At 39.8% G+C, this 19,885-nt stretch overlaps 1 protein-coding gene and 1 pseudogene across 1 annotated transcript in view; one reads left to right on the top strand and one right to left on the bottom strand.

The window, feature by feature from the left end:
- The first annotated feature begins 241 nt into the window (after nt 1-241).
- FAF2 (Fas associated factor family member 2) overlaps nt 242-19,885 on the top strand; it is a 67,547-nt gene continuing 47,903 nt past the window's right edge. The window contains exon 1 of the mRNA XM_004459992.4: nt 242-360. Coding sequence (XP_004460049.1) covers nt 298-360 — 63 coding nt within the window. The 5' untranslated portion in view covers nt 242-297. The remainder of the gene's footprint in view (nt 361-19,885) is intronic.
- On the bottom strand, nt 16,178-16,707 carry LOC139439867 (coiled-coil-helix-coiled-coil-helix domain-containing protein 2 pseudogene; annotated as a pseudogene).

Consider the following 19,885-nt stretch of genomic DNA (forward strand, 5'->3'; position numbering starts at 1 on the left):
CTTCCATTTCCATTCCTCTTCTCCTAGTAGCTTCGCTCGTCGCGGATGTTGTAAGGACAACTTGTACTGACAGCCTCCTGGCGATTTCCGAAAGTGTCCGGGATGGGCTGGAGGGTGGCGCCCTCTGGTGGCGAGAACTCTCACCCACGTCGGCCTGGGCTTCGGAGGGTGGAACTAGCACGCGCAGGCGCAGTTGCTCCCTGGAGGGCGACCGTTCAGGCCGGAAGTGGTTGCCGTTGAGGTCATTTCCGGCGGGTGACGGTGCGGACGGGTCAGAAGCGTAGAGGCGGCGGCAAAATGGCGGCGCCTGAGGAGCGGGATCTAACCCAGGAGCAGACAGAGAAGCTGCTGCAGTTTCAGGTAGCAGCGACTACTCGGTGCGGCACACGCCACGGCGGGATGGAGGATGAGTCTTTAGAGGAGCCCAGAACCCTCTTCAGATTGGGCCCGGGATTCTCAGATCACGGGCGGCCCCCTCCCCCCAGACGCCAACTGCTCTGCTTCCCCGGGGCCCAGATCCTCTGTCAGTCCCCAGCCTTCCAGCCATCACCGCGGCCAGATCCGCCTCCCCCCTGTCCCTTTATCCTCAGCGGGTCAGCTTCCTCGGTTTCCCCCAGCGGCGCCGGCCTCAGCCATGCTTCCCAGCCTGGGTACCGGTCGGACCCTCCGCCCAGCCCCTCTGTAGACGTGCCCGAGATCCTTAATCCCCCCGCGGAGTTGGCTTCAGTTTGGGTCTGGAAAACTTCCTACCTGCGTTCCCGGTCACCATGTCAGTTTCACAAACATTTGCTGATGGCCTCATGGGATGTCAGGTCCCACTCGGATGGGGGAGAGGACACCTGTAGGCAGGTCTGTCCCCCACCCGAAAGGTGTTATAAGTATTATCAGTGACTTCAGATGGAGCTCGTTATGCAGGACTTATTCCTGGACTCCTGTGCTTGACTGGTGCTAATTTGTAGGGGTCTGCCTTCTCGTATTGGCTGTTGTGGTCGGAGCATTTGGCACTAGGCATTTATGTCAGAACTTGGGAATCTGGCTGGAGGATACCCTTGGCTGTTTGTTACCCTGATGGATACCAGTTTCCTTATCTCTAAACTGCATTATCTTAAAAAATGTCTTCCTCCTAAGGATGTTGTGGAGACCAAATGAGCTTATAGATGTCAGAATGGCTTTGTAAACTGTAAAATGCCCCAGTGTGTTGCTGTTCATCATTATTTAACTTAGGGTAGAGTTAAAATTAGTGGACACTTATTTCTTAGAATAAAATTTGCTAAATATTCATTCATTCATTCATTCAGCAGTCTTTATCAAGAAACTCAGTACTCAGGCACTGTTAGGTATGATACTGTTTATTGAGCATTTGCTATGCCATGAGTACTTTGACAAACACTTAGCATACATTATTTCGTTTAATACTCACACCAACCTTATGAGGGCTGTTTACAACTCACTGTTTTAGAAGTGAGTTATAAATATAAGTTATAAATTATCACGTACTTGGTCTGGTACTGAAAGAACATGAATATGTGTAGTATCTCTGAGGTAAAGTCCGTAGAAACTTACATTTTTCTTCATAGATATCTAGATCAGTAGGAGAGATGGGTAACAGGTTAAAATTAAATTAGGATTGTTCAATGAAATTAGATTTAATGAGACAAATACAATTTGCATTTATGTATTATTTAATTCATCTCTGGATCAGATTCATCATCCAGGTTACTATTAATCATTCTTTGAAACTTACTAGGTGTCAAGAATATATACCAGGTAGTTTAAATCCCTTACTAACTCTAAAATGTTATCCTTCGTTCATTATATTAATAAAATAACAGGTTCTGAGAGGTCAAATAACTTGGACAAATAGGAAATGGCAGAGATTTAGAAATCCATATCCAGGGAGCGGATGTAGCTCACGTGGTTGAGTGCCTGCTTCCCATGTATGAGGTCCTAAGTTCAATCCCCAGTACCTCCTAAAAAACAAACAAACAAAAAAATCCAACTCTCAATGGGGAGTGGATGTAGTCCAGTGATGGAGTGCCTGATTCCCTTGTGTAAGGTCCTGGGTTCAATCCCTGGTACCTCTTTTAAAAAAAAATTCCATGTCCTTAACCATCTTGCCTATAACCCAATGGAGAAATCAGGTATATACAGATAATAAGTATCCTGTAAGGTATTAGTGCTAATAGTATAATGTGGTATAAACAAGTGCTGTGGGAGGCCAGGAATGAGTCTGAGTATTTAGAGGAATGGGGAAAAAGGGTGGCTTAGTAGTTAACCATTTTTTAAGAATCTACTATGCCTTAGGCATGACACTAAATAATTTATAACCATTATGTTTAATCTTTACAGTATACTTGTAAAGTGTAAAGGAGGTACATCTGCCTACAGGTGAAGAAACAGATCTGTAGAAGTTTTTACGCCAGGTCATTAAGCTATTAAGTAGTGGGGATGAAATTAGAATTCTAGTGGATCTGGATCTAACCTTCAAAGCCTGACTCTTACACTGTACCTTGTTACTTTGAAGGATGACTAGAATGTAACAGGTGGAGGACAGGAAGATACTAAAACCTATGAAGTACCAGCTTCCGCAGCGTGTGGGGATGGATATGTGGAGTGTGTCTGTTGTGATGGATTTAGGGAGTAAAACTGGGAAAGTGAGTTGAAGTGATTTTGGAGGCCTTTCAAAGCTATGCACAATGGCTTAAACTTCAATTAGTAGGCGTGGAGAGTCAGCAAAGGTTGTTTTCAACCAGTGAGTGACGTAACACAAGGTTTCAGGTTTGCTTCATTAACAGTAGGGAGTATGTGCTGGGAATCTCCACAGGGATCAGTCCAGAACAGGGTGACACTTGCCAGGAACTGGCTCTCAATTTGTTGCCTCATTTGATATATAGAAATTTATATATATTTACTTTTACTAAAGTAAAATATTTTGGAAATTTTGGGTTTCCCTCTGATTCACTTTTTTTTTTTAAATGACATTTGATTTGATTGGAGCTCCCTAGGATGTATTTATCATGCTTTTCAGCCTATTGACATCTTCTAAGGCTTTTCTCTGGTTAGCTTTATCTCTTGTTTTTTTTGCAACCAATTGAGTTTTAATAACTAATGCAGACAGTGCTTGTTTTGGCAGCACATATACTAAAATAACTAATGCAGGCATTTGCTTTATTTTTTTATTTTTTTAGAGAAGCTTTAGATTTCATAAATATTACATCAGAAATATAGGGGATTCCTATATACCCCCTCCCCCACTTTCCCACATTAACAACGTCTTTCATTAGTGTGGTTCATTTGTTACAATTGATGAACACATATTAAAGCATTGCTACTAACCATGGTCTATAATTTACATTATAGTTTAAACTTTGCCTAGCACAGTTGTATAGGTTTTGACAAAATATATAATGGCCTCTGTCCATCATTGCAGTGTCATGCAGGACAAACAATGTCCCCAAAATGCCCCTATTCTTCCTTTCCCTCCCCTCAGAACCTCTGGTGGCCACTGCCTTTCTGTCAATGATTCAAGTTCTTCCATTGCTAGAATAATAATTCTATTTTAGTCCATAATTGCATTGCCCCTTATGTTTGTTCATTCCTCAATCTTGAGGATTTCGGGATGGTCATGCCCACTCTATTTCTGATGGAGAGGGGAACAGACATTTGTCTTAAAGCTATTTCAAATGGGAAGGAAAAGAGGGGGCATGGGTTTAGAGAGCTAATGCAGGTATAATGAAGGTTACTTTCTGACCAAGTTGGCTGCAGAATAGATTTGCCATTTTTAAGATTAGAGTACTTTTTCCCAAATTTCCAAATACATCAGACTCCCCTAGTGCCTTGGTTTACTGCCTTTGGGTTGCTTTTTTACCTCTTGGAGAAGGATGACATGGATATAGAGAGAAGGGACTAAAGGAGCTATGCAATGGCCAGTGAAGGAAGAAACAGTCCCTTTTCTGCTTGTATAGGAGTAAAGAATTTCTTTCCTTTTAAATGGATATCAGGATATGGCCTGGTTCTCTTAAATTATGGTCTGTAGAATCTTAAAATCTGGTCTGTAGAATCAAGGTTATAACTCATTTTGAAAATCTTTTGGCTCCATCAAACTCTTATTACTTGAAGGGAGAAAAAAGTCCATGGTGCTTTTTGTTGGTTTTTTTTCTTTAAGCATAGAGTGATCTGTTTGAGTTTTCTGCCAGGGAATTTGGCATTGTGATGAGAACATAAGCTTTGAAACTGAATTAGCCTTGGAACCTATCTTCTGGGCGGGTTCTGTGGGCAAGTTTCAACTTCTTTGAGCCGTTTCCTTATTTATAAAAAGAGGGGTGCTATTAGCTAATCCACAGCATTCTTTTTCTATTTTACTTTTTAAAACATCTACCATCGTACTTGTTGCAAGTCAGCAACATACAATTATATAAAAAAGTAATGGGGGGAGTGGGTGTAGCTCAGTGGTTTGGGTACCTGCTTCCCATGAACCAGTCAGTCCCAAGCTCAATCCCCCGGGACCTCCTAAAAAATTTTAAAAAGTAATAAAATCTCACCTTAAATGCTTTCATCCTAATTCCAGGTTTGTTGTATAATTTTTTTGTGCTTTTTTCTTCTCTGTATACAGATATACAACCACTTAATGTAGATGCTCTCTTACCCTAACCTTTTCTTAACTGACTAGTTGGAACAGAGCTTTTAATTTCCTAAGGTCTACTCTTTGGTATAACCAAACGTTTCTGCTGCTGTCAGTTGAGCTGTATTCTTAACAAGAGTAAGTTTGCTTGTTCCCTAACTGGTTTGTGCTGGTTTTATTTATCGTATAAATTTAATTGAATATTATATAAATCAGTAAAATGCTAGGGCAAAAAAAGTTTTTCTTTATCTGTAAACTAAACTAAATGCTTTGAAAAGGTTCTACAGGGGTTATTTGTTATAAAAAAATGCTATTCAGTTAGATGTGGGCAACATAACTGTAAATTACTTTGGGATAAATCACTGAGCTATAGAAGAATTTTGTACTGATTTCTTGGCAAGTGTTTGAGTTTTCACTCCATTTAAAAAAAAATAGAGTTGGTGTTTTATGGATGTGGTTTATCCTAGAAAGACTCCCAAGAAATGCCAGTGGATCCATTCCCAAAAGAAAAGAGTTTTCATCGAAAGATTGCTGTATTGGGAGCAGATGTGACTCAAGCAGTTGTGTGCCTGCTTCCCACAGGGGCAGTCTTGAGTTCCTTCCCCTGTGCGTCCTAAAAACAAAAAATCAAAACAGCAAGCAAAACAAATGATAAAACCAACTCGGGAGCCTGTGCAGTTTAGCGGTTGAGCGCCAGCTTCCCACGTACAAGGTCTGGAGCTCAATCCCCAGCCTCAGTTCTTTAAGAAAAGTGAGAGAGAGAGAGAAGGTGGTCTTGAAGACTGGCTCTGGAATAACACTGCGTGGGTTTGAATCCTGGCTTTTCTAATGGCAAACTTTGTGACCATTACTTACCTTCCTGTACTTTAGTTTTTTTTCGTTTATAAAATGGGACTAATGAGTATTACCTACCTCGTGAGGGTTTGATTAAATGTTCATGTATTCTAAAGCACTAGCAAATATTAAGTACTTGGATGTTAAACATTATATTATTACTTTGTAGCTTTTTAAAACTGACAATCAGGTTGTTTTCTTTTTCTTTTTCTTTTTGCATTATCATACAAGTAATACTGCAGTAAATATTCTTGTACATATAGTATTATTCCATTCTCAGTCAGCGCTTACTCAGGACCTACTTTGTGCTAGTTACAATTCCAGGTATAGGATACAGCTGTACAATCAATATCTAGGGGAGGAGAGAGAAGAATCAAAATAAGTGAAATGTGTTCCATGGTAATAAATGGTATGGAGAAAAACAAATAGGGAATTTTGAGGAAGGGGAGCTAATTTTAAATAGGGTAATCAAGAGAAAGTTTCACGGAGAGAGTGGCATGTGTGTGAAAACCTCAGGAAGTAAATCGTATGGAAAGCTGAGGGGAGAAGATTCTAGATAGAGGGAATAAGGCATGCAGAAACCCTAAGGCGTGATCATGTGTGACCCCTACCCAGGGATGGCAAGGAGGCCAGTGTGGCCAGAACGGAGGGAGGTAGGAGCAGGAAAGTAGTAGGAGATGAGGTCAGGGGGTGAATGTGGGGCAAGATGGTAGAAGACCTTTCAGGCCATCTTAAGGATTTTGGTTTTAACTCTGAGTGAAGTGGGTAAACATGGGAGGATTTTAAGTAGAGCAGTAACATGATCATGATTTAATAGGATTGCTCTGGCTATTGTTTTGAGGATAGCCTGAAGGGAGATAAGGGAGGAAGTAGGGAGCCCCCTTAGCAGGTTTTTATAGTGATCCTGGAACAGTTGAACCAGGGTGAAGGAGGAGGTAGTGATGAGGAAGAATTGAACTTTGTATGTATTTTGAAGGTAAAGTGGATGAGATTTCTAAGGTATTATATGTGTGGTGAGAGAAAAAGGGTGAAATTAAGGATATCTCTTAAGATTTTTGACCTAAGTAATTAGAAGGTGGAAAAGCCATTTACTCTGTTGAGGAAGACAGTGGGAGGAGCTCATTTGGGTGTGGAGGGGGATCAGGAGCTTAGTTTTAGTCGTGTAGTTTGAGATTTCTATTAGCTATCCAAGTGTAGATGTTAAGTAGGAGAAGCTAAGTGAAGTAACTTGAAGAATGAGAACAAACCTTTGGATTTACATTGTGGAGGGTCATTAGTGACCTTAACCAGAAGTTTCATTGGAATACAGGGGGTGAAAGCGTGATTGAAGTGAGATGAAGAGAGAATGGAATGTGAGGTATTGGAGATTTCAGCAGATTTTACTGGAAGGAGATTGAGCAGAAGTTGGAATGGAAGAAATATCAGCATGTTTGTATGCTGATGAGGAAGATACTTTAGATATAAACAGTTGATGCAGAGGAGGGAGAATTGCTTTTGTGGTTATTCTTGAGTGAGTCCACTTGAGGTTAGTGAGCATAAATTTGTTTAAAAACCAGTCAGGCTCGTTCTGCTGTGAAGATGCAGGTGCAGGGTAGGCAGAGGTTTGAAATTTTAAAAGGACTGTGGTTTAACCAAGGGAGTGTGATTATTATAGAGGGGCTGAGGAGTCAAGGATGCATTTAAGAGAGTGATCAGAAGTTTGACTATAGATGGGTAAGATGGAAAATGAGGTCATGAAGGGAACTGAGTATGGTGGAAATGTGGTTGGGTCAGTGGGCTTTAGGTCCTAGCAGGATTGAAGGATTATTAGAGATAGGATAGTAGAAGGGGGAAGCTGAAAAGGTTGGAGGATGTGGTTCAAGAGTGCAGGGACTTGCAGTTATTTGATTGGCAAAAATATTCTCCCATTCTGTGAGTTCTTTTCACTTTCTTGATTATGTCCTTTGAGGTTTTGAATTTTTATGACGTCTTATTTATGTGTTTTTTCTTACATTGCTTATGTGTTTGGTGTCACATCTAAGAAACCACGGCCTAATGGTTACAAAAATTTACCTTATGTATTCTTTAAAGAGTTTTGTAGTATTTTTTTTTTTTTAGTTTTTGAACTTTATTATGCTTCAAACAGTCATTTTAAATATATTTCAGTAAATACTTGCTATATTTTGTGAATTGTTTTTAAGTCAGTAGTAGTAATCTTACAAATCTCCATATATAATGGTACAAACAAAAATTTTAAGCTTTCTTGAACAATTCTAAGTATTAATAGAATATACTGAAGTGCTTGTACAAGAAAGGTAAGCATCTCTTGATTTAAAAAGTAGGAATTTTTTTTTCTTTTTTTTAAGGTACATAGATCACAAAAAAATGTTACATTAAAAATATAAGAGGTTCCCACATACCTCACACCCCACCCTCTCCTCCTCGCACATCAACAACCTCTTTCATCATTGTGGCACATTCATTGCATTTGGTGAATACATTTTGGAGCACTGCTGCACCACATGGATTACAGTTTACATTGTAGTTTACCCTCTCCCCCGGTACATTCAGTGGGTATGGCAGGATATATAATGTCCAGCATCTGTCCCTGCAATATCATTTAGGACAACTCCAAGTCCTGAAAATGGCCCCACATCACATCTCTTCTTCCGTCTCCCTGCCCTCAGCAACTGCCGTGGCCACTTTCTTCATATCAATGCTACAGTTTCTTCTATTACTGGTCACAATAGTTCTATAGTAAAATACCAGTAAGTTCATTCTAATCCATATTTTATTTCTCCATCCTGTGGACCCTGGTTTGGTGATGTCCTCTCCACCTCTAGATCCAGAGGGGGCTTAGATTCCACATGGTTGATGGATGCGATTCTCCTGCTTGGAGTTGTAGGCACTCTTGGTTCCCAGGTGTGGTGGTTGACCATCTTCACCTCCCTGTTAGCCAACCTGTGCAAGTCCAACAAACTGGAGAGTAGGAGCTGCAATATAGTATATTTCTTAAGTTTGGGTCAGCGATCTATTTTTAGTTAATGGATGTGAGGTATGTGGTGGGGCCTCATTCTTTTGCATTGTCCTTGCACCATTTGTTGAAAAGACTACTCTTTTCCTATTGAATGGTCTTGGCACCCTTGTCAAAAATCAATTGACCACACATACCTATGTTTGTTTCTGGATCCTGAATTTGTTCTGTTGATGGATACATCCATCCTATGCCAGTACCACACTGTCTCGATTACTGTAGCTTTGTAGTTAGTTTTGAAATCAGGAAAGTGAGTCCTCCAACTTGGTTCATTTTTAAAGATTGTTTTGACTATTTTGGATCCCTTGCATTATCATATGAATTTTAGGATCAGCAAAATTTTAGGATCTGCAAAAAAGGTAGCTGAGATTTTGGTAGGGATTGCTATTATATCAAATATGGATTAAATTGGGGGGGTATTGTTATCTTAATGATAGTAAGTTTTCCAATCCATGAACATGGGATGTCTCTTCATTTATTTAGATCTTCTTTAATTTCTTTGAATAATGTTTTGTAGTTTTCAGTGTACATGTATTGCACTTATTTTGTTAAATTTATCCCTAAATATTTTCTTCTTCCTGATGCTGTTATATCTGGAATTTTCTTAATTTTATCCAATGTCAGTGGATGATTTTTGTACATTGGTCTTGCATCCTATACCCTTGTTTAAATTTTTCCATTAGTTCTAATAGTATTATTGTGGGTTCCTTAGGATTTTCAAAATACAAGATCATGTCATTTGCAAATAGAACTAGTTCCACTTCTTCCTTTCCAGTCTGATGTCTTTTCTTTCTTTTTCTTGCCTAGTTGCTCTGGTACAATGTTTGAATAGAAATAGGGAGAACAGACTTCTTCTCTTGTTCCTGATCTTAGGGGGGAAAGCATTCAGTCTTTCACCATTAAGTATGATGTTAGCTGTGGATGTTTTCCAGATGCCCTTTATCATAAGGTTAAGAAAATTCCCTTCTACCCCTAGTTTAAGTTTGTTTGTTTGTTTTTTATCATGAAAGGGTGCTTAGGCTCTCAAAAGGGTCAAATGAGACAATGCATGTAAAGCCCCTGATACATAATAGAGCTCTGTCAAAAGAGGGGCAGTCCTGGAGTACATTCAGTTGTACAATGTGGTAAAGTTCTCTTATATTTGCCTTTATTATTCTGGGGACTATTCCTTTGAGACTATAATTGAGAATTTGTGTAAAAATATTGTCAACCCTTTTTAAAATTAGAATCTGGGAGATAAACACCACGTAGCCTGTAATATACTTGTGAAGAAGTGCAAGTCCTTTTCAAAAAGGATATATAAAAGATTTTGCATGTAGAAACCTTGTCTGCTGTTATTCACAAGAATAAACTTAAACGTGATTTGGGAATTAAAAGTGATGATTAAACTTTGTAGAGTTTTTTATTGAAAAACTCAGATTTAGCTTACAATTATGGTATCTTTAAATACATTTTCCACAAGTTTAATATTATTACATTAAGTTTCATTAGTTTCTACCAACCCTTTTCATGCATATTACTTTCATACTGGCTTATAGATAATTGAGGATGGTTGGGCTCCCCATTTTATACGTTAGAAACCAGTGAAAATTAGTGCAATTATGGGCAGCATAATGTAGTGGCACAAGCATAAATTGGAGTCGGAGACCCCCAAGTTCAAATTCCTGGCTCTATGATTTGCCTTTCATTTGCCAGTGGGAATGCTGTTTCATTCTCTAAACCTCAGGATTCTTATCTGTAAAAATTAAGATGTTATTTATGTCAGAGTTATTGGAGTTAGATAGATTGCATATATTAAACTGCCCAGAATATAGTGTCTGACACATAGGAATTAGTAAATTTAAGTTACTATTGTTGTAGAATCCAGATCTTCTTACACTTAATATAGTTATCCTCTGCCCCCCAGATTACATGCTATCGCTCTGAAGTCTGCGTTTTTAGCAGTGCTAATTGAATGAATGCCCAAATAATTCCTTTGGATAAAATTTTTTATTAAATTAATATTTCTTTATTGAAAGGTGCAGGCGAATTTTTTTTAAAAAGAATTCCTTGATTTATAGCTAGATGGGAAGCTCCATGGAGGCAGAAACTTCCTATCTTATTAAGAATCCTCAAGGGATGAGAAGCGGATTAGGCTCAACAGATAGAGCGTCCGCCTACCATATGGGAGGCCCAGTGTTCAAACCCAGAGCCTCCTGACCAGTGTGGTGAGGTGGCCCATGCGCAGTGCTGATGTGTGCAAGGAGTCCCATGCCACACAGGTGTGTCCACCACGTAGGGGAGCCCCACACACAAGGAGTGCGCTCCCACAAGGAGAGCCACACCATGCAAAAAAAGTGCAGCCTGCTCAGGAGTGGCAGTGCACACATGGAGAGCTGATGCAGCAAGATGACTAAATAAAAGACACAGATTGCTGGTGCCGCTGACAAGAATGCAAGTGGACACAGAAAAACACACAGCAAATGGACACAGAGAGCAGACAATAGGGGAAGGGAAAGGAGAGAGACATAAATAATAAATCTTAAAAAAAAATATCCTGTGTCTATTTTGGTACCTGTTACGTGTCAGTAGATACTGATAAGATGAATGGATTATGGTTTAAGTTCTTAGGAAGAGGCTGTTAAAGAGGGGAAGATCCAGTTTGACTCCTCACATGTTTTTTTTTATCCTCCCCCCCTCCCCCGTTGTTTGTGCTTGCTGTCTCCTCTCTCTGTTTATTGCTCTCTGTATCTGTTCATCATCTTTTTAGGAGACACCCAAATGAGAGCGAGGCGCCCACTCTATTGAGCCACCTCCACTCCCTGTTTGTTGTGTCTCTCATTGTTTCTCCTTGTTGCAGCATCATCTTGTGGCATCAGCTTGTTGCATCAGCTTGCTGTGCCACCCTGTCGCATTGGCTCATTGTCTTGTTTGTCTTCTTTAGGAAGCACCGGGAACTGAACCTGGGATCTCCCATGTGGTAGGTGGGTGCCCAACTGCTTGAGCCACATCCGCTTCACACCTTAGAGTTTTTAAATTGGGGCTTAGATTTCTTGCCCAGGGGTTGATGCCCACCATGATATTTTAGACAGAGCTAAATGATATGCCTACTCAGTATAACTTTAAAAGATCTATTTAAGTCATATAGTACAATAAAAAATCACTTGAAACTTTGCTTAATATTTTATTTGAACTTAAGATCCAAATAATATCCATGCTTTTTGCGATGAGGTGTAAGTGACGGGGAAGGTGGTGTGACTGCCGCTGGAGCAGACCAGGCGGTGCAGCTGGACCTGTCCTGTCCTGTAACAGGGACTGGTATCTGGGAAGGTCTTCATTCAGGAAGCCTGTAGCAGTGCACACACTGCCAGTTCCAGACCAAGTTCCCCACAGAGCTGGAGAACCAGACTGATAAGCAGATACTTGAAGAAACAGCTCAAACACTGAATAACCTTTATGCAGAGACAGAGAAGTTTGGGGGCCAATCATATCTTAAAGGCTGTTTGGCTTGTTTAACAGCATACACCATCTTCTGAGGCATGGGAACTCATTATGAGAAGGTTCTGAAGAAAGTCTCCACATACACTCAGGAGCAGAATATGAAGCTAGATGTTCCCCAAGGCCTCCTCCTGACAGATCCCAGTGAGAGAGGACTTCAAGTTATCGAAATTACCATTTATTAAGACAGAGGTATGGGCGGTGGACTTGGCCCAGTGGTTAGGGTGTCCGTCTACCACATGGGAGGTCTGTGGTTCAAACTGCGGGCCTCCTGACCCGTGTGCAGCTGGTCCACGTGCAGTGCTGACGCGCGCAAGGAGTGCCCTGCCATACAGGGGTGTCCCCCGCGTAGGGGAGCCCCACGCGCTAGGAGTGTGCCCCTTAAGGAGAGCTGCCCAGCACAAAAGAAAGTGCAGCCTGCCCAGGAATGGTGCCACACACACACAGAGCTGACACAGCAAGATGACGCAACAAAAAGAAACACAGATTCCTGTGCCGCTGACAACAACAGAAGCGGACCAAGAAGAACAGACAACCAGGGTGGAGAGGAAGGGGAGAGAAATAAATAAAAAATAAATAAATCTTAAAAAAAAAAAAAAAGAGGTATGAGCAGTGAAAAATAAGCAATAGAATTAAAAATCCCACCTCAAGCTGGGACCTTCTTCTTTTCACTGGCCGATCACAATTTTCCTAGCTTCCTCTCCAGAGCATCATTCCTTTGTATCCGTGGCCGAAGCCAAGGTGCCATTAACTCCAAGGACTAACTTTCTAAAATTCTGTATCTGGGGTGACCTCTAGTCACTCAGCATCTTGAAGTTATGAAGGACTCTGTAATCTTTTGATTAGTTTCTGAGCAATCACAGTAAGCATTTCACTTTTTTACTCAAGGCTATTTAATAAAATATGCTGTCAGCCCAATGCAAAGTTGATTCTTACGTGCCACAAGTACCACTGGTTCCCTTCATTCCTTGGGTAAGCTTTTCAGATGACTTTAGACTCAGTGTTATCTTCACCAGTGTCTTATTCCCCCAAGTTAATAAAATGCTTTTCTCTGGGATTTTGGTGAGGGATAGGTTGTGTCTGTGGCTTTGTTCATGCATCTCCCAGTTTTCAAGGAACTACCAGTTTTACCATGACTCAGCTCTTAAGAAGATCAATTTTTGCTGTTCAGTTTCGCAAACTAGAGCTCAGTAGAAAAATAAATAATGTATAATGTTATTTGTTTTATTATAGCAGTTACTCCTAATTAAACCAGTATTTAATGCAATTTCTAGTTACTTTCTTTGGAGAACTTTACATTATTATATTACCATGAATGTTTAGAAGAGTGTGTTTTGCCTGTTCATTTATAAAAAGCACACTAGAGTGGATGCTAAACCATCAAGCATAAATGTTCACTGCTGTGTCCCTGATATGTAATAAGCAAGTGTAATAAATATTTTAATTATAATTTTGTTATAAATATAACTTATGAGGAAAAAATTGATAGGAATAATGCTGTATATTACTAATTTTTAACTATTCTTACTGACAAACCTTAAGAATCATACATAGAGCTTCCTCATATGTAGTATTCAATATGTAGAAAACTTAGGTTCAAGTAAAGTTAAGTGATTCCCAAATAAAACTCCCAAGTCTAAGTCGATATTTCTGGTCCTTCTTTTGGCTGTACTTTCTCAGTATCAGGACTTCTTATGCCCTTAGTTCATCCCTTGGGTGTGAGAGCACTATGTTTAGGAGACAGTCAAGGGAAGCGGACTTGGCCCAGTGGTTAGGGCGTCCGCCTACCACATGGGAGGTCCGCGGTTCAAACCCCGGGCCTCCTTGACCCGTGTGGAGCTGGCCCATGCGCAGTGCTGATGCGTGCGAGGAGTGCCCTGCCACGCAGGGGTGTACCCCTCATAGGGGAGCCCCACGCGCAAGGAGTGCGCCCCGTAAGGAGAGCTGCCCAGCACAAAATAAAGTGCAGCCTGCCCAAGAATGGCACCGCACACACAGAGAGTTGGCGCAGCAAGATGACACAACAAAAAGAAACACAGATTCCCGTGCCGCTGACAACAACAGAAGCTAACAAAGAAGATACAGCAAATGGATACAGAGAGCAGACAACAGGGCGGTTGGGAGAGGAAGGGGAGAGAAATAAATTTAAAAAAAGATAGGCAAGAAATGTATTAGCAGAGCATGAAACAGTTAAAAGTTTTACTGCCAGAGATAATGTAGGTGCTATTATTGGATTTAATCTTTCAGATTTAATTTTTTATGGGTTTGTTATTCAGTAAATCCCATAGGTCTCTGTAATATTTTAATTGTATAAAACCCTTTTGTTACAGCCTATAATAGTGTGTCTGTCTGCCTTTTAAACCCCCCAGAATAACTTTGCTGATATATTAACACATTAGTAAAACTTTTCTTAAACAAAAACAAATAAATACCAAGTCAATGAATTTCAGTTGTTTATTGATTTGCCTCTTAATTGTTAAGCACTGCTTCTTCCTGTCTTATTCCCCTTGCAATTTATTTATTGAATATATGGGTCATTTATGTTACAGTTTCCCACAGACTGGATTTTGTGGATTGCATGCTGAAGGTAATGTGTACTATGTTCCTCTGTCCCTTTTTATCCCTGTAAATTGGCAGTTAGATCTAGAGGCTTGATCTGATTTGGGTTCTTTTTTATCTTCTTCTTCTTCTTTTGACTTGGGGGAAAGGATCAGGACTGCTTCCTATGTGGTGCCTTGTATTTCCTTTAAGAGATGCAGAATGTCTCTTTTTGTGTTGTTAATCTTGCCTATGTGGTCTCAGCATTGGTGACTGTCAACCTAGATCCTTGGCTTTAGTTGGTCCTGCCAAATGATAATGACGTTCTCATGCTCTCATTCATTCCTTTACTAGTAGGAATGCCTCTATGAAGAGAAACTTTACCTCACCTGTTTAGTTATGCTGAGGTATATAGTATGTACAGTAAAGACAGATAAACATTTAATTTTCTTGGTATTTATTTATTTGTTTTTAAATAATGAATTGTTTCCTAGAGTCCAGATGTTTCAGATTCAACTTGTACATTTTCTGCCCAGATCCAGAATCAGTCATTTCTTCAAGGAATCTCATTCCTTTTTGGTGGGAAATGATATTTAGAGTCCAAAGGTCTGGTAACAATATATGCTCATTGCTACTGGGCTGATAGAATTTTTTAGTTGACAGAGCTAAGAAATCACACACATACATTTGTATGTATCTTATTTTTATGCTAAAACAATTCATTAATTCATTTTGATATTTCAAGTTCAAATTCAGGACTGCTAATTAATTCAGGTTCAGTGTATATCTTTGATCTCTATATCCTTTCTCCCATGCCAAGAAAATTGATTCTTAATAACCCTAATATTATTCCTTCATTTTATCCCATAATCAAAATTTAAAAATCTCAAAATCACATACCCATACTGTGGCCAACAGTATGATTATTTAGAACCATTTAAGCCCTTCTTGTCTGACATAGATTTTCTATGTTGTTTTGCCACCAACTGAATACATTTATTTGATTTTGCTCCTGATAGGGATTGTTGTTGCTTTTTGGAATTTTGTTTTTTAAAATATTACATGGTGTATTTAGAGAAATCTAGCTTGTATTTCTGTTCTTTCTGTTCCCTCCTTTCCCCTACAGATAAGCTTTAAAAAAAATTTTTTTTAAGATTTATTTTATTTCTTCTCCCATCCCCCCACCCCCAGCCTTGTTGTTTGCCCTCACTGTCTGCTCTCTGTGTCTGTTCGTTGTGTGCTAGTCTTCTTTTTTGGAGGCACGGGAACCAAACCTGGGACCTCCCATGTGGGAGGGAGGCGCCCAACTGATTGAGCCATATCCACTTCCCTACTTTAAAAGTTTTAAAGAAATTGTTTGCTATTTTTAAATATAAGTAAGTCATGACTCCTGTGCCCTCCCTTTTTTTTTTTTAGATAAATGGTGATATATATTACACACTTTTTTCCAACTTATTTTTGTGTATGTGGAAGAAAATCACTTTATTCTAATAACTTCACAGATAATAACATCATAGCAGCTTGTTTAAGGAGGCCACACAAACACTTGTCCAGCCCAATTCCTAACCATCTCAATGGACTTTACAGGGAGAGCACCCTCTTCCATTGTGATTCTGAAGCAAGGAAGCTGTTATTGATAGAGGAGAGATTTAACTGGTGTTTTACATCTTATACTTTCACTATGAATTATTGTTTTATGCTAAGTTAACTTGATCATGAGAGCAGATTTTCCATTTCTTCATTTTCAGCTTCTTGATTAGGCTAATCCCATTTGCAAATCTGTACTTCTTCAGCACCTCACTGAAACCCTCACAGAGCTTAAGGTCACCCTGATTCTGGGCACTCTCCAAAGAAACTGTTTCATCTCAGTGGCAAGGGCCAAAATGCTGCTGCTGCTGGTATGCCTGCTGGGCTCCCTGAGGCTCCTGGAAAGTGCTGGCAGGCCTTGAGGGCTCACCATTCCTCCCTCCACTGAAGCCCCTGGTGATGGCATGACCCAGTGTGTGCCCAACACAGAGCGCACAGCCACGCCAGCTGCCCTGGTTGCCATCTGGGCCACCAGACCTGGCTGCCAACGTGCAGCAGTAGATGAGCCAACTGCAGGTAGTGGGGCTGCTATTGGCAGCTGAGCTGCTGGTGCTGGCCCAGAGGCAACTGTCAGCTGAGGCACCCTGCAGGCCGCAGGGGCCAGGTATGAGGTATGGCTCTGGTTTCTATGCAGCATCTCAACTATGCAGTGTCACAGCTTCTAGAAGGGCAAAAGTCTGAGGCTGCAACCTAACTTTTATACCTATTATCTTTGGGTGATCATTCCATAGCAGTATGGAGAACCTCCTCTTGTTTTTACAGCCATATACATACATTGTTTGGATGTACAGTGATTTGTTCCAGCAGTCCCTTATTGGTGGGCATTGGGTTCTTTCTTGTCTTCTATTATAACAGTAGTACAGCAATAAGCCTTGTGCATATGTCTTTTTTTTTGTTTTTTGCTAATGAAGGATATCTGGGTCAAAGGATAAATGCTTATATTACACATCTGAATATATAATTTAGCTAGAAATTTCCCAATTCCCTTCCACAGGATTGTACCATTTTGTATTCCTACTGTAATAGCAATATATGAGCATGTCCCCAACAGGGTATTTTCAAACATGCTTTTACTTCCTAATTTGCCTTTTTCTTTTGAGTGAGGTTGAACAACTTTATATATTTAAGGGCCACTTTAGGTTCTTTTTCTGTGAATTGTCGCTATTTCTCGCCTACTTTTCTGTCAGGTTGTTGGTCTTTTTCTCAGGTTTTAGAAGTTATCAGGAATATTAACGCTTTGTCTATGAAAAAAGTTGCAAATATTTTTCCCAGTTTTTCATTTGTCTTTTACCCTCCATAATGGTGTTTCTTTTATTATGGTAAATATATGTAACATAAAATTTCCGTTTTTAACTCTTTTTAAGTGTACAGTTCAGTGACATTAATTCCATTCACAACATTGTACAATCATCACCACTATTTCCAAAACCTTTTCCTTACGTCAAACAGAAACTCTGTACCATATGGTGTGGTTTTTTTTACTTTTTATATTCTAAATTTTTTATTTGTATATAGTAGTCTTTTTTCCTTATTGTTTATGAATTTTGAGTCACAGTTAAAGTCTTTCCCACTTCCAGGTTATGGAAGAACTTATATATGTTTTCTAATACTGTGTATTAGATTCATTTTAAACCTCTCATTCATTTGGAATTTATCCTAGTTTAAGGAACAGATCCATTCCTCCCCCCACCCCACCCTCAGTGGTTATCCAGTTATCCCAGTACCATATCAAAGTGAATGAGGATTGTGGTTAAGAGCACAAATATAAGAATGTTCTTCTGTGAACTAGAAGAAATGTACATCACTACTACAAGGTGTTAAGAATATGGTGATACATGGGGAAAATGCAGTTAGTGTACCTAATGGGCTGTGGTTAACAGCAATATTGAATATTTTTGCATCAATGACAAAGAAAGCACTATATCCACTATATCCAGTGCTATGGGTCAAAATTAGGGGGGCAAGGGATTTTTTAATTGAAGTAAGGAAAATGTTCTAAAATTGACTGAGGCGATGACAGCACAACTCTGTGATAAAACTGAAAGCCACTGAGTGTATGCTTTGGTTGGAATGTACAAGAAACAGGACTGGGGAGGCGGACTTGGCCCAGTGGTTAGGGCGTCCGCCTACCACATGGGAGGTCCGCGGTTCAAACCCCGGGCCTCCTTGACCCGTGTGGAGCCGGCCCACGCGCAGTGCTGATGCGCACAAGGAGCTCCGTTCCACACGGGTGTCCCCGTGTAGGGGAGCCCCACGTGCAAGGAGTGCGCCCTGTAAGGCAGCCACCCAACGCAAAAGAAAGTGCAGCCTGCCCAGGAATGGTGCTGCACACACGGAGAGCTGACACAACAAGATGACACAACGAAAAGAAACACAGATTCCCGTGCCGCTGACAACAGAAGTGGACAAAGAAAAACACGCAGCAAATAGACACAGAGAACAGACAACTGGGGTGGGGAAGGGGAAGGGGAGAGAAATAAATAAATAAATCTTTAAAAAAAAAAAAGTAATGGGACTGTCTTTTCCCCTACTGCTTTGAGATGCTGCCTTTACCAATACTAAATTTCTGTATACAGTTGGGTATATTTCTGGACTTTCTTTTCTGTTCCAGTGTACATTCCATATGCCAGTGCCACTCTTAATTATAGAGTCTTAAAATGTATTTTAATCTGGAGGGATAGTCCCCCTCATTGCTCTTTTTCAATTTTCCTAGATATTCTTGCTTAGGTGTCCTTCCAGATGAACTTTATAATCAACTTTTCAAAATTGAAATTTTATTAAATTTATCAATTGAGGGGGTGTGATCAACATCTGTATCTCATTGAATCTTCCTGCCCAAGAACATGGCTATGTCTTCAAAGAAGCTTTTTGGCAAACTGATTCAATTGTCCTTGCTGGCTTCTAAATCCTGGAGCATTCTCCACTTCAAAGGGTTTGGGGATTAAAGTAATAAACTACCATATTTTGTGACTTGACAGTAAATTACATTTACATATTCATCTTGCATGCATATCTAGTTTTAGGAATGTAATGTCATGCTATTTTGTGACGTATATAGTGACAGATGCAAGGGAGGAGGTTAAGGAGGGAAGGGGGAAGGCTGGACTTTGGGATTACACTGGGAAGAGCAGTGAAGTTTGCTGCCCTGTTAGTGTTTCTCATAAAGAGGGAAGCAGTACTACTTCCATGTCTCCTTTAAACTACTTTCATCTTGATTTTGCAGTAATAAAGTCACATTTACGACAGGTTAAATAAGGCCCATGTGTTTTTTGTCTGCTTATTTGTTCTTGTTTTCATGTGTTAAATGAAAGAATAGACAATAGAATAAGAATTTAATGAAAGATAATTTATTTGATTCCCAGGGAATAAGATAGTTTGATTTTAGTACTTCAGATCCTTTTAAGCAAGTTCAAGCTCATCTCGTAATTTAGAAATGTCTTATTGTCCACATGAAACTAAATTTTATGATCTCATTTTTAATGTTTCCTTCATGTTTTATAATAATGACAGCTAATTTTTAATGAGCTTTACAACTCAAGGGGTTAAGTAAGCACTATTTTCATTTATATTTTACTGAGGAAACTGAACCTCAGAAAGTTATCTAAGGTTAGAAAGCTAGGGAGTGCTGGAATTAGAATAAAGAATTGCTGAAGACTCTGGTGTCTCCCTAACGTTCCAAAAAAACTCAACTATTTATTTATTCCACCTATTCTAACTACTTTGATAAAGGATAATTTGGATTTCTTTTGGGATATGTTCATTCATGTGCTATTTTTGTATACATTACTTGAGAATTTGCCCATAAAATATTCATA

The sequence above is a fragment of the Dasypus novemcinctus genome, chromosome 2 (genome assembly GCF_030445035.2).
Source record: "Dasypus novemcinctus isolate mDasNov1 chromosome 2, mDasNov1.1.hap2, whole genome shotgun sequence".
NCBI classification, from domain to species: Eukaryota; Metazoa; Chordata; class Mammalia; order Cingulata; family Dasypodidae; genus Dasypus; species Dasypus novemcinctus.